The sequence below is a fragment of the Lampris incognitus genome, chromosome 18, assembly GCF_029633865.1.
Source record: "Lampris incognitus isolate fLamInc1 chromosome 18, fLamInc1.hap2, whole genome shotgun sequence".
Lineage (NCBI taxonomy): Eukaryota > Metazoa > Chordata > Actinopteri > Lampriformes > Lampridae > Lampris > Lampris incognitus.
This window is the reverse complement of record NC_079228.1, coordinates 21,137,211-21,153,053: the sequence shown is the minus strand read 5'-3', so window position 1 is coordinate 21,153,053 and position 15,843 is coordinate 21,137,211. Positions and strand designations below refer to the sequence as shown.

Sequence of the window (15,843 nt, the reverse complement as noted above, 5' to 3'; positions counted from 1 at the left end):
TCTGGCTCTCTGGTTCTCTCTCTCTCACTTTCTGTGGCTCTCTCTCTCTTTCTCTGGCTCTCTCTCTCTCTCTCTCTGGCTTTCTGTGGCTCTCTCGCTTTTTCTGGCTCTCTCTCTTTCTCTGGCTCTCTCTCTCGCTCGCTGTCTCTTGCTGTCTCTCGTGCTCTGTCTGTCTGTCTGTCTTTCTCTCTCTCACTCTCATTCCTGCTCTGCCTGATACTGTTACCATTATCTCAGCTGTACTCATGGCAACCATTCAGGATCCAGGAAGTATCTGGCCGTCTAAGTACACTCAAAATTGCCCCACTATTAACTAATCAGTGGATAGGTGTGCACTGATGCACTTTATGGTCTGCTTGGTTATCTAATATTGATCTCTAGTGTGTGTGTGTGTGTGTGTGTGTGTGTGTGTGTGTATGTTTGGGGGGGGGCAGTACACAGACAGCCTGATATTAATCGGTCTGTACTGATCAAATTACTGTAGGTCTTTGCATATGGTGGAACAACCCAGATGAGACAGACTAACTGAAGGGGGTTGTACGCTAATTTTGTGTGTAAATATGAGTATAAATAGCTTTCAACATTTTGCTTTACATGAAAGATGTCCGGTGTATTAAATCCTAGTTAGAGGTAAAGCGACCTACTCTGTTTAATGCATTTCTACAATGTATCGGCCCAGACTATATGCAAAGCTTGATGTCCTTAACTTTTCAAATGAAAATGATCTCAAAGAACCCTGAATAAACTTTCCTCTAGCAGTCTTGTGTTTGCACCGACTCAGAAATTGTGCATCGAGCAAAAACTTTGATAATAATAATAATAACTTCATTTGTATAGCACCTTTCAAGCACAAAGTTACAAAGGGCTTTACAATAAAAACATAATAAAAGTAAATAAGAACTTAGGATATAAACAGGATAAAGTAGTTTAAATACTTACAATAACATCAGTTAAGAAAAAGTTGAGATAAAATTTAGTCTTAGTAGGAGATTTAACGGAGGATACTGAGTTTGTCTGCCTGAGATCTCCGGACAGGAAGTACCACAGCAGAGGCCCGACCACCTTTAGACACAAGTTGAGATTTTGGAGCCATTAGCAGGGTCCTGCTGGAGGATCTCACGTAGCGACCAGGCTCATAGGGAGTTAGCAGATCACCGATACAGGCAGGAGCCAGACCGTTCAAGGCTTTAAAAGCAAGCAGTAAAATCTTAAAATTACTTCTACGACTGCCAGGTAACCAGTGAAGAGCAGCAAGGATTAGTGTATAATGTGGTCGCGTCTCTTAGCATGCCAGCCCGCTCTTGCGTTTGTTGCATAACAGCGGCATGCCATAAATATACTGAAGGTCTATGACATGAAATCATGATTTTGATCATTAAGAACACATAGGGCTTAGTTTTGCGGCATTCACCAATTTTCTTGTTGGTAAGATTGAAATTCAAGAGCGACGCAGACCTGTTGTACAGAAATATTTCCAATAGTACCAACCACATCTTTAGAAGAACGAAAAACTTTCTGTAAAGCATGGAAAGAATAGCTTTAATATTCGGCATATAGAAAATATTTATGTTTGCTTCATTTGTGTGTAGGGCATAATAAGAAGCTCACATACAAACACGGCACAGTCATATTTCGATTATTTTAGGATGAACTTTGAAATAAAGAAAATACAGAAAATCAAATTTAATCAGATATACTGTTGACATATTTAACCAACGAGACTTTCCTCTGTGAAATATTTATTTTGCTTTGTGTCACTTCTGACACTGACAGTTTCCAAACTTATAAAAGTTTTTTTTATTTTGATATTTTTATAGCCATGTGTTGATGTAATTAATGGTAGCACCAGACAAGCCATTCAGATTCCTAAAAATCCCCCCCTTTTTTTCTTTTGCAGATGACACTCAAAATCAGCTATCATTGTGTTTTTTTTTTTTTAACTATGGTAACTGAGGATTTGCTTCAGGTAAATTCAATTGTCAAGGTATTTGTGTGAGAAGAAATGTTGGCAGTTAAAATCGTGTAGTGAATCCAACGCTGATTTCTCTTGTTTGCTCTTCACAAGAGTAAATTTAAGATAAACAGAAGAGAAACTCGAGAGTTTTTTTTTTTTTGCAGGGTCTAATGTTGTAAGTAATCCATCAAACTCTATTTAACATCATAGAAAAAATTTGTGTTGATTAACTTCTTTTTTCTTCTTTTTTTAAAGAATCCTTTGGTGTTTGTAAATAAGGCGCCAGTTAGTCTGGGTGGAATTTTTCTCCATAGTTTAATCCCAGAAACATAAATCCCTAATAAAAAAAAAAACTTTGACAAATGCACAAAAAATTTAATAAATTGACACATTCCTATCCATTTTGCACCAAGGGAAAACAACTCATCTAGATTTTAATTCCAAGTCTGAGTGGAATAAATGTGGTGGCAGGTGGATAGAGGCCATGCCGGTGTTTTCTTATGTAGGCGGTTTACTGCGAGGGTTTTCTCTATTCTCCCAGTCCATCTGTGAATCATAATTCACATCTTTAAGATAACCTTACTTTTTTTTTTTCAATTCCACAGCAAAGTATGTGCGCATTCTTCCCCTGTGTGCTTTCAATTACCACTGGGTAGGGAGGAACCTTTCAACAACATCCCTCCCTCGCCTTCCCATACCGATGTGCACTTTCAAGACGACTTTTTTGTTCTATCAGTCAGCAATGCAATCTGGCATGAAAACTGAACTGAAAGGCAGACGAAGGCAACTGAAGTCATTGCGTCCACCCACGTGTGACCGAACGATGCACAAATGCCTTTATCTCGGTGGGTAATCTTCAGTTGGAGGCAGCACTTTGAAAGTTTGAAAGGTTTAGACTCTATTTCATATTTTCATCCCGGTTGTAAATGAGACCGAGTCAATGCAAGCAATGACACCAAATTCTTTATCCAATTTGCAACAGGAGACCTACAATATAAGCCCAGGCTGGATCGAACATGGGTGACATTGGACAGATAACCCATTAGATCACAAGTAGCATATTGCATATTCACAGCAATATATTTACTGCAGTATGTTCCCCTTAGGATGTCCCTATTTGTGCACCATCCCTAACTCCCACTTGTGCCTATGTTCATTTGCAGAGGAAGCACACAGCAGCTCAGGGCTATGGCAAAGAGCAATTAAAGAGGAATTTTTTCACTGGCTTTCACTTTTAGTTCCCTTCTGAGCACAGCGTGGCTCGGCTCGTATGGTTTGTGGGGACTGGGAGTATGGCTGTCCGGACACCACACACAGCACATCAACAAAAAGGTGATAAAGAGCAACAAGGAGAGAGAGAGAGAGAGAGAGAGAGAGAGAGAATATATATATAGTGTTGTTGTTTTTCCCGGAAACCGTCAATGGTGTTCATAAAAGTGCTCAACAACTGAGGAGCGGAATATTATTTTATGTATGTATGTATATATATACAAACATCTATCTTAATATTCCGCTCCTCATTTGTTGAGCATTTTTATCAACACCATTGACGGTTTCTGGGGGAAAAAATGCTATATATATATCTTCTGTGGCATTGAAAGAATGTTCCTTGGCATCACAGTGGACCAACCGTTTTGCTCCTGTTACCGGTTAAATGCTAGGGCGAGAGGTCAGATATGGTAAAGCATGGGCCTGCGATGAGAAACAACAGATTTTGTTTTTTTAGCGACCTTGCATGTACAACGTCATCTTATCATCGGAGACATGGTGGAATGAATCAATTTGTAAAGGATCTTGGAAAAAAATGTATGAATATTATAGTGAGTAGACATTTGTGATTTGGCCAAAACATGACAATTGTGTAAAATTGAACAAGGTTCAGCAGCCATAATTGGTCTACATTTGTGCAAATATCATTTGGGCGGTATAATAATCAATCCTCCAATCGTCGCTATTTCTGATCATCTAAAGTGGGACAAACACATAATGTGTGGTTCCAAAAAAAAAGCAACACAACTGCAACAAATTTGAAAATGCAGCATACGTATATCTTCAGGAATAAATAGCCTAGCACCCACTGACAAAAAAAAGACAACTAAAAACAGGAGAAAAATATTACTCACATCTGCATAACACACTTTCCCTTTCAATCGGTCACCAACACCTTAATAGGGATTGACTACACTTGGCATTATGGTCCACCCTATGAGAAACTGGCAAGTTGAGCCAAAATTAGGGTGAGAAAGAGCAGGAAAATGGAAAGGAAAATCAATCAGTGGTCTGGGGAGAACAATTGCTCACCAGGAAATTATGTTGAAAGAGGAATAACATACTAAGTCAGAATTACCAATGTCCTCAGGGAGATAAAAGTAAGCTACAATCATTGTTGCCCACCATTCACTAAGGCCAGCCCCCCTTTCCTGGGAAAAGACAATTTGGATGCTAAACTGTAGCGAAAGGTTCAGTTAGACACTAAAAGCTACTGACGCTTGCTTCGAAAATCTTTCTGCATCAAAACATTTCCTGACTTGAATCTCAGTCTCTGTGGCATTTTGATTTGTTTGCCCCAAATGATTATATGGATGTCACTTTTGCTATCAACTTTTCCTCAAGGCACACCTGCTGGCGTCTGGTGTAGCAATGTGCACGTTGCATGGTGGATTTACTGCTGCATGCGTTCCCACTGACACTGCCTGTGACAGCTCTCCTTGCCCACCTCCACATCTGTCTGGAGCCTGCCTGACAAAAAAAAACTAAATAGTTAAAATGAGACTCTCCTACGTTTTTCACACGCCAAATTTATTCTATACGCAACCGTTCCTTTCATTTCTTGCAGCAGCACTGGCTCTGTTTGATGCACGGGTCCAAAAGCAAATTAATCACGAGATCACTATCTGTGGCGTCTTCTTGACAGATTTTAGTGTCGTATGCGGACAGATTCATCAGTGCTGTGTTGCTGTGTGAGTGTGATGCAGCCAAATGAGGAGTGTTGGGAGCCAGAAATGCTCCCATGTGTCACGCTAAATGTCAATATTTATGAAAGAGAATGTGCGCACCATAATCTGGGCACCCGGCTGGTCAGCAGCCAGGAAGGAAAATCTCGGGAGGGAAGCATAAAACGGGACGGAGGAACGACAGCATATTCTGCCTGTCAGCGAGGACACCGAGCAAGATTGAATCAGTGCAGGGGACAAAAAGGTCACCAGGTCTGACCTCTACTTAAGCATGATATATGTGCTGTTATTGTTTTAAATTAGGGGCTGCAATCAAGCCCCACTTCAAACCTGGGCTGCAGTCCTGATATTAAAGATATGCTGATTTACAGCTTACTTTAGCAGACACTTTTATCCAAAGTGACGTAGGAGGTAGTTAGCTTGTTTAGCAGTAGGAGTCTAGGCCATGGACTCCTACTGGAGACTCATCCCAACCAGGGTTTGAACCCCCGATCTCTGGGTTGCTTACCCGCTGAGCTATCAAGCTGCTTAAGTGAGAAAACTGAAGTTAAATCTTGAAGCGGAACACAGTGGATGTACAAGAATGTGGCGGCAGGGTGGAAACCACGCAGAAAACAGTTCAGGGAGAAAGTGAAAACGACTGAGAGCAAGAGAAGGCGGTTGGAGGGAGAGAATGGCGAAACGGGCAGCAGAGGAAGAGGCCGTAACCGCAACGGACATGGAATGCAATTAACTGCGAGGGAAGAAGCAGGAAAGGAGAAGGTGGCGGGGGAGAGAGTAAGGGCAGGGACAGAGGGAAGAATATATCAAACGAGCAGCGACTCGTCAGCGTGTCTGCATAGTCCTACCCGGGAACAGGCAAACAGCAAGGAGGAGAAATCAACAACAGTAGAATCAGGCCGGTGAAACAACAGGTGAACGTCTTGGCTGAGGCAGACAGTTGTTAAGCGTGGGCAGACCAGACACATGTGTGTGTGTGGGGGGGGGGGACGAAAAGAGAGAGAGAACCTGGAGAAATTGAAAGGTTATGTGTCATTTTCAACTTGCTCTGCCAGCAGAAAATAGGAGCGTACAGATATTAGAAAGCTGATTGGATCCCTAATAGAGCTCTGTCTACACTGTTTACGGTCAACATCATTTCAAAGCAGTGGATGGAGACGGGTCTGCAGCAAGTTTATTTTTTAATGGCTCAACATGGGACCTCTTATCATGTACGACAGTGAAGACCCCTGCAGACAGATGCAGATCTACAAAACTCACTGGGTTCATAGTTACTATTAGATATCTGCAAAAAAAGATGTTGCAGTCAGTCATTTAGAAAGGCTGGTGTTTGGAAATAATATGTAGATTCGGGATTGTGACGAGACGTAACAACTGTTTTCAGCCTAGTGGTAGTTTAGGAGCCATCTTGTAGGACCAAATTTGCATTGGGTTGATAATTTGAACAAATGAAGGGAGCTTAAAAAAGTGCCGTCCATGGAGATGACCAACACACACTGGATAATGACCTAGCTCAAAATTGAAAAAAAAAAAGTCTGTAAGTCTATGACGGCTCTGGCAATGAATTTTCCACTCGACAAATGTCTTTTAAGGGAGAAAGCGTTCACAATTTTTCCCCCCCTTGCAATTCAATTGCAAAGTTTTGTCTGGAAGGCTGCCCGTTAAGAGTAAAAGAAAACGTACAGAAGTAATGGAGGGGTGGTGTGGAGCGGCACGTCCCTTGGCCTCGCTAATGAATCTGGATGATTTCAGATAGGGAACACTGGATCGATGGAGGAAGTATGGGAGCACGTTTTGCTCTTTTCCCTGCAGCCGTTGCCTCTTCGTCGGCTGGGGGCTGCAAATTGACTCGGTGCACGAGAGGAAGGAAAGACGTCAGAGGCCAGGGGATTTACACGGCTATCATCCGTATTTGTCGCTCGAGCCGCATGAACTCGTTAACCGTTTGAGAGCTGTTAGTGAAAAACAAATGTAAAATGAGCAAAAACAGAAAGGCAAGTCTGAAGATGCATAAATAAACACGTGCGGTATATATTTTCTTTCTTTCTTTCACAAACACATCATCTCACCATCTCTGTGTTACACCACCTCGTCCTCTGGGCCATAAGTCATTCACTCTATTCTAGCACCACCTAAGGAAACCATTAGCATTGATACGAGCCGTTCGTTTTGCAGAGCAGAAGAAGAAGACCGAGAGCTGTCACTGCAAACAGCGCGGCGTCATTTGTGTGGAGGCCCTGACTGAATTAAATAAGAGCTTCCCTCTGGTCTATAAATGCCACGTGTATCAGATTTCCCCGAGTCTTGAGGGAGTGCAAGCACAAATTATACACCGGCGAGGCCTCCGTCATGCAAAAGACGGTTCTCTCAGCAACCTGCACTCGGCGAACAGCTGTTGCCAGGTGGAGATAAGTGGCAGAGAGTGCTGTGAAATTTGATTTTACATCAACAGATCCCCTTTGTCTTCGTGGAAAACCCCGAGCGAGAGCGTTTGTCCGAGCGAAGTTCTCAAGTGAGTCACACGGGGGGTGGACGTGAGAGCAGCAAAACATGAAGACGGATGAACCACGTCGGACTTAAAGGCCGCAGCTGGGCCGCTCATGTTGCAACACTTAACCATAATCACATCCTATAACCAGTCCAGCGTGCTCGGTATTATTTTGTTAAGTCAACTTGTCCACAGCTCCACAACTCTATAAAACTCCGTATGGCAGAACAGTGGCCTGGCGACGCTCGGTGTGAGCCGCCGCTGCGTGAAGTGCAGACGCCGTGACCTTTGGTGTCGAAGTCACAGTAGTTTGTTTTTCAGTAATGGAAAAGGTTAAACCCCCGCGCCCTGGGATCTGTCGTCGCCTGATGTATGGCTTGCTAGCATTGGAAGGCCAAACCCCAACGGCCAGCGGTTCACTGTTGGTGCACATGGCCCGGGTTTGGACTCGACTCCGCGTTCGCTTGGCTCGTTTAATCTCACAAAGTGTTGTAAAACAGCCAGTAAAAATAGTTAATTGTATGACAGCAAAATTGCCGCAATTATCCTGCTGGGATAAAAAAAAGGTATCAGCGGCAGGAGGTTCGCCACATTGACAACTTGGATGACAATCTATTTAAGGAGCAGGAGTCCGGGCCCATTTTCTCCACCGGGAGAGGATTAGACACCGGAGCAAATATCCTCCGCCTGTCATATGAGCCCAGGGGAGCATGCTGTGTGCTGTCTTCTCCGTGAAGGTGTGGATGACAACGTCCAGACAAACGGAGAGAGAGGGAGAGAGAGTGGCGTTTAAGACTGTGCTGCTGCAGCCATGAATAAAACATGCTCCGTCAGCTCAATTAATACTCAAGAATAACATCAGGCTCTTGGATAGTCAGTGGATGTGTGTGTGTGTGTGTGTGTGTGTGTGTGAGCAGTGTCTGCATGTCTTTTTCTCTGGATTATTGCCTGAGTGCCTGAGAATAACGGGAACGTCGTGCTCCAGAAATCCAAAATTAGGTAATGCAAAGAGACGCTTGATAACGATGACCCCCCCCCCCCGTCATCTTACCTCACCCATTCATTTAGTCTGAAAGCGATAAAGCTGTTTCTCTGATGAGTGGGATATCCACTCTCACGTCTGACAAATGTTCAGCACATGCTGGAAACGGAGGCACGGTGTCTTTTCGCCTTTCAGGCCCCCCTCTCTCTCTTCTCTCTCGCTTGCTCGCTCGCTGGCTGTCTCTCCCGCTCGCTGTCTCTGCTCTCTCTCGCTCTCGCTTGCTCGCTCTCTCTCTCTCTCACTCGCTCTCTCTCCCGCTCGCTCTCTCATTCACTCCCTCTCAGTCTCTCGCTCGCTCGCTCGCTCGCTCTCTCTGTCCTCTCTCTCTCTCTCGCTCACTCCCTTGCCCTCTCTCTCCCTCCTTTCTCTCGCTTGCTCCCCCTCTCTCTTTCTTGCTCTCTCCCTCTCCCTCTCTCTCGCAGCCTCTCTTTGCTGTTCCCATCTATCTGAGAGCACATCTGCCACTTGCTTGCTCACCCGTTCGCCCATCTCTGAGAAAAGAGACAGGCAGAAATAGACATACAGGACAGCGGGAAGATGAATGTCGCTGTTATCTACAAAACTCAGACAGCAGCCAGATGTGTTGCCAACCCCAACCCTTCTCATTGCTGGGAACTGTTTGTGTGTCTGTCTGCGCAGGTCTTCCTCCCTGTCTTTGCGTTACTTATTCTATGCTGTATCCATCACTCTGTGCAACAAGCCTGTCATTTTGTTTATCCATCTGCCCATCTTCTCTCTGCCTCCCTCCCTCTTTCCATTTCTCTCTATCAGTCTCTCTCCACACACACTATTGCTCTCCCCCTCTCTCTCTCTTGCTCTCTCTCTCACTCCCCCCCTCTCTCTCTCCCTCCCTCTCCCTCTCTCTCTCGCCATCTCTCTGTCTCTCTTGCATGCGCTATCTCTCTCCCCCTCTCCCGCTCTCCCCCCTCTCCATCTCTCTCAGTCTCTCTTGCATGCACTATCTCTCTCTCCCGCTCTCCCTCTCCCTCACTCTTGCTCTCGCTCTCTCTCCCCCTCCCCCTCTCTCTCTCCCTCTCTTTCTCTCTCTCCCCCTCCCCTCCCTCTCTCTCTCTCCATCTCTCTGTCTCCCTTGCATGCACTATCTCTCTCCCGCTCTCCCTCTCTTTCTCTCTCCCCCTCCCTCTCCCTCTCTCTCTCTCTCCCTCTCCCTCTCCCGCTACCTCTGTAATGTCCAAAATGTATCTCTCTATCTTTGTTCTCCGTGTGCTTTCACCCTTTGCGAGCAGCCACATCAGTTCCTGTCATTTCGGTTGCATGGTTCCCCCGTGCCTCTGACACAACATGCATGCATAACACAACACAAGGCTTCACCCTATAGACGGCCAGGTAAAACATGGTGGAATCCCCACAGGGGACTCTCAGTTTAACCACGCACATCTTCACAACAGGCAGGCAATTCCCTTTTCCCTTCATGTGTGCTCCTATTCATTATTGGACTGAAGCGGACCTCCACTCTGCAGAGATTTGGGTTTATTTCAGTTACTGGCTTTGGGGTTTGCCGAGGAACATGAAGGAATGCTTATTCCCCTACCACGGACATGCTACTGTACTCAGTAAGAGGATGAATGCCTGAGGGTGGTTTGAATTTGGTGTCAGGCATTCTCGCAGAGAAGAGAGAAGACCTGGTTGCCTTTGGGGGGCTTGTGAAACAAAAAAAATACTGATGCAAAGTTAACAGCCAAGCAGCGTGAGAGGGAAGATTCGCTGTAGCCGTGCTGAACTTCCTACACAGAAGCTGTTTCCTCTCAACACGCCATCAATGCAGGGACTTCTTATAGTATGACTGGTCCTGCATACGTGTGTGTGTGTGTGGGTTAGAGGATGGGCAAGTGTGTATACGTGTTTGTGTGTGTGTGTGTGTGCAAGTGTGTGCTTGTTAGCAGATAAAAAAATTCTTTATTGCTGGAAGCATAACGGATGCCGAGGCTCATATGAGCCTTGTGAATTCAAACATGCCTGCTTGCATGTGTGTGCGTGTGCGTGCATGTGTGTGTTTGTGTTTATGTGCGAATGCATTGGTCATTAGATGCAGACCTCAAAAGCTTGTCATTCTCCTCATCTCCTCAATTGGAAAACTATCAAGAGCACAATTGCTAGAGCAACAAAGCTGCCTTAATGACTTTGTCCTGAGTTCCCGTTTGACATCTGTCCGTCAGATGGTATATGAATTAACCCGAGTCACCGAAGAACCTTGCTATGTGCATTTTAAAGTGTTGCAACTAATTTTAAACAGGCAATGAACTGTTATTATCACATATTTCATACTGTTGTGGCCAAATAACTGAATACTTTTTTCTTTTTTTCCCAACAATTGGTCCGGTCCAGAAAAGGAAACGTGCGTGCAACATCTGATTTCTTGTGGCAATCAAACCCACTGTGGATATTATTCACATTTCAGCATTTCAGCCACTCAGGCGGCGCAGACTTCTTTACAGTATATCACAGAAACGAGACTCACAACATAAGTATGGATCACGGTTTTTTTGATCCAATAAAGCTTTGCAGGAAACTTTTGCTTATATTTAGAGGACTGTGTTTCTTACTGCAGAAATAGAACCAAAAAGGCCCAAATCAGATACATTACGTCCATGGTCATCCTGCTCTGACTGGTGATGAAGAGCAAATTTGACACCAAATAGTAGAGGACATGAGAAATGAGATTGAAAATATATATATGTATATAGTTGAACTATCCATTAAAGCGTGTGGGGAAAAAAACAACAAGCCGTTTGCCTAGTTGCATTCTCCTTTCCCCTCCTCACCCACAGCTCAGTGAAGTTGGAAAATCTTACCTTATCCGACCCGCTTAATAAAGGCAAATTCCAGTGAGGGGAGACGACGCGTCGACCGCGAGCTGCGTCCCAAACTGCCCGGTCCCCGTCCGGCCCGGCTCCCTTTTAACACGACGGCCGATCAAAAGTTTCCTCTTCTCTCTCTCTCTCTCTCTCTCTCTTCACTCTCTCTCTCTCTCTCTCTCTCTCTCTCTCTCTCTCTCTCTCTCTCTCTCTCTCTCTCTCTCTCTCTCTCTCTCTCTCTCTCTCTCTCTCTCTCTCTCTCTCTCTCTCTCTCTTTTCCATCCACGGATGTAAAAAAAAAATCACAATAAAATCAAATCAAGTGCCACAATCACCGCCATTCACGCGGACGACAGTTACTTTTTACGAGCTCAGTAATAACAATAACAATAACAACAATAATAATGATACAGGATGCCGGTCGGTGGTCCGACTGTGTGTAACGCACCTCCCGTTAGACGGACACGGTGTGTGGCGGAGCTCCTCCTCGCGCCCCCTTTACCTCCTGCGCTACAGACGCGCGGCGGCTCGAGCGATATGGACCGCTTTTTACGCGTGCGCGCCGTGCCACACCGCTTCCGACGGGCACGCGCAAAAGTACGCGTAAAAGGTTGTTTCAACGTTGTGTGTTGTTTTATCTGATAGGCTCCAGCACCCCCGCGACCCCGAGAGCAGGATAAGGCGCTTGGATAACGGATGGATGGATAACGGATGGATGGATGTTTGTTTGTTTGTTTTTTTAACGTTTAAAGGTGAAGCAAGCCATTCACGCGAGTGGTCGGTTTGAGACTTGGTGTGCGACTCGTCTGATTGTGAATTTGCTGATGGCGGTCGAGTTTCCTCCGAGATGTTCGAGTCCAAGCGTGCAAAGAGCGTCGGTCTGTGACGGCGCGTCTTAGTAATTCTGGAAACGCCAACATCACCATTAACATCATCAACATCATCTATATCATCATCTGTCAATTATCATATCATCATGATAAATATAGTTTGTCATACCCAATTTCCTCTCGGGGTGGAATAAAGTATTCTGATTTTGATTCTGATTCTGATCTACAGCATCAACACATGATCATCTATATCATCATCTAAAGCATCATCATCATCATCTTCATCATTGTTGTTGTTGCAGTCATAATCGTTACATACTGTCTATTAATTTATGTGAATATCAAAAAAAAGGAGAATTGGTCTCGTCACACTCCTGTTCACTAATGCTAACTTGTCAAATGACCTAAAAGTCAAGTGCTTTATTAAATCACAAATACGTGACTACGTGAGAACTCATACAAAGCTGTTTTTATTTTCACTAATTTCCCCCAGGCTAAAAAGGGCAGCCCTAATCACCATGCTTATCCCCAGTGCTCATTAACATCAGCATCACCTCCGTCATCATCATTAGTCACAATAAACCAATATCAAAACCAGCATCAGCACAGGCCTCGGTCCCTTTACTCCTTTTACAAAACAGCTGTCCAAACTGATTTACACACACACACAGCCAGGGTAACATGACATTTGGTAGTGTGATTTGATATTTAGACAGTCTTTAGCGCAGTACAGAGACGGCAGCTGTGAATGGTCACCATGGGGAGCGCGCGGTGAAGGAGGAAGCGTCCTTTCACTGGTGGCTTTGCATTCGCCAACTTTCTTTCTAAACTTAATTGCCGTCCCACCAGGTGTTGGATGTGCATGTCATTACAATTTCAACACTCATCCGCCTTCGACACACATGCACTTCGCATGCACACGCACACACAAACACAAACACACACAAACACACACACACTGACACGTACACATGCATATATCATTTGTCAGACAGCGGGCGGGCGGAGGGGAGTTTGTGGGCATGAAGCTGCATTTTTATAACATATTATTACAGTGAAATGCATGATGGGCCTGCCATCCTTAAGACCAGAGGATCTACAAACAAGCGGTGTTGGCTCTCAACCAGTGGAAAGCAGGAAAAGACAGCACATCCACCAGGGAGAGGAGGAGGAGGAGGAGGAGGAGGGGGGGGGGGGCAGACAAGCGCAGTCTTCATAGGGGACATGATCTATCTTCCAACTCAGAAAACAGGATTGCCCTTGTCAGCTGTGCGTGATGCGCATTCGGGATCCTGCGGAGAATTCGCTGGCTCGAACCTAGACGGTGATATTTCTAAAGTGTAGATGCTCATCTCCACGTACGGTGACACACATATCTCAGCGGCGAGGCGTACCGTTGTGCTATCCAGAAGTGGTAGATTAATAATGATAAATCTGTACTCCCTCGCTGATAACTCATTCCAATCCCCGGCGTTAGACTCTCCTCTGCTTCAAAGTGTTCCCTGCTCCCTTTGTTCACCTCCGTCATCCAGCGGAGCTGCTTTAAAAGACCATCCACATCTGGAGGAAAGTCACTGTTGGAGAACCGCTGCCCTGGGATGCTGACGTCCAATCGCCTCGTCAGCATCCCTGTTGGCTGAGCCCCCGCCGGGGTCGGCAGTGTATAAGAAGCCTGCCGCAGACTGCATTAAGGGTGGGCCCTACGTTGCTAACGGCTAGCTCGAAAAACATCGCTAATGTGGCCGAGGATGAAGCGGAGCTGGGGTACCTTTGTGATTGGGAAAGCTTCACTCACAGCATGACGTCCTCCCACCGCTTCAAATTAACGGGATGGCGATGTGTCACATCAATGATGGATGAAAATGCACAGAAGAAGAAGAAAAAAATATAGCGAGGAGTGTTTGTTTGAAATGGATATGTTGGGATTGTCAACACCCTTAAAAAGCACTGTAAACACATCTAAACTGGGAAAATAACTAGGCCCCTTGTCAAGATTGAAGTGTGGTGGAGGAGAGAGGAAAGCTAGGTTGGGTAAGCTTTGTGTTACTGCTCCGTTGTGACTATCTTTACACTGAACAGCCCACCCTATATCCAATATGGGCTCATACAAAGCAAAAGAAAAGAAAAGAAAGATGCATTCATTAGACTCAGAAGATGTCATTTGGGATGTCCATAAGCTCCTCTTCTCACAGCTGTCAGATCTCCACCAGGGCATTTTGTGTTCTCATCCATCCATCCATTATCCCAACCACTTATCCTTACTCAGGGTCGCAGGGATGCTGGAGCCTATCCCAGCAGGCATTGGGCGGCAGGCGGGGAGACACCCTGGACAGGCCGCCAGGCCATCACAGGGCCCACACACACACATTCACACCTGGGGACAATTTAGTACGGCCGATTCACCTGGCCTACATGTCTTTGGACTGTGGGAGGAAACCGGAGCACCCGGAGGAAACCCACCGCAGACACGGGGAGAACATGCGAACTCCACACAGAGGGCGGCCCGGGACGACCCCAAGATTGGACTACTGCAGGGGCTCGAACCCAGGACCTTCTTGCTGTGAGGCAACCGTGCTAACCACTGCGCCACCGTGCCGCGCTGTTCTCATCCAATGCTTTTTTTTTTGTAAATGTAAGGTCAAATAAAAAAATGTAATCAAATGCGGCTTTCATATTAAATGTATTGGAAATTTCTGCTTACGTGAGCATCAGACGAGAGGTGACATGTGCAGCATACTGTAAGATATTTCATAGGGAGCTCGGTGGCTGGTGGCTGCTCAGACTTAAATTCAGTCATGCATTTCCTGCCTCCCCCCTCACCTTTCACATTAGCAGCCAGACTCCAAAACTGCAATCTCACGCCCTGGCTTTTTTTGAGTCCAACTTTTCAACAAAAAAGAAGCAAAACCTTTGACCAAAACTCGGTGCCACTCGGTGCACGACTCAGACGCCAAGACATGTCCGCCTAATCACAGAGGAAGACCGGCTTCTCACCTCCCATTTGTATACAAAACACACGCTGGTCTTTTTTGGGAGTTTGCAATTCTGCAGTTCAGCCCTCTTGGGGGGGAACCGCTTGTGGTTGGTCAGCCCGCCCAAATCTAAAATGTATTTTTTTAAAAACAAAACCACTCTATTAAGCAGTAAATTCAGCAGTGCCCCTGTGCTCACATCACAAATCTGCAGAGACCTGCTGAATAAATTGCATGATTCAAAGTCTTTAACCTCTACTAAGGCAATACTTAAAGTGCACAGTTCAGACAAAGGTGCCAGAGGGCTTAGATCGAAATCCAGTTTTTCCCTCCTTTAATTCATCAAAAGTTGTCAGAGAAACAAATCGTCTGGTTCACGCAAACATAGCCATCTGTATTCATTTGTTCTGCTCCAGTCATTTTTAATCTTCACAACCTTGATGAGAAAGGATTCTAGCACACAAGGGCGGAGGTGACAGATTTATCCACACAAGTCAGTTTGCAGGCCACAGATGCTTCTGTTCACAAGCAGCAACTGGGCTTTGCCACACATTCTGTACATGCAAAGGCCTGAGGATGCCTGGTATACTTCTGTGACTTGAGACCCGCACTACTGAAGAAATTTTGCATCCGTCATTCAAATAAGCAGCTGCATTTAAGACCCCCCCCCCCATGACATCTGATAGCACTACAGCAAAAAAAATAGGTTCAAAAAGCTAAAAGGTCGGGCTGTGGCTCATTCATGTAATATGAGGCTCGGGCCTGATCTAGACTAGCCATGGGGCTT

The 15,843-nt window shown here is 45.3% G+C and overlaps 1 protein-coding gene across 1 annotated transcript in view; it reads right to left on the bottom strand.

Annotated features, from left to right (window-relative positions):
- Positions 1-8,615, bottom strand: part of calcr (calcitonin receptor) — a 68,220-nt gene extending 59,605 nt beyond the window's left edge. The window contains exon 1 of the mRNA XM_056298298.1: positions 8,448-8,615. Within this exon, the coding sequence (XP_056154273.1) occupies positions 8,448-8,456 (9 nt within the window). The 5' untranslated portion in view covers positions 8,457-8,615. The remainder of the gene's footprint in view (positions 1-8,447) is intronic.
- Positions 8,616-15,843: the final 7,228 nt, after the last annotated feature.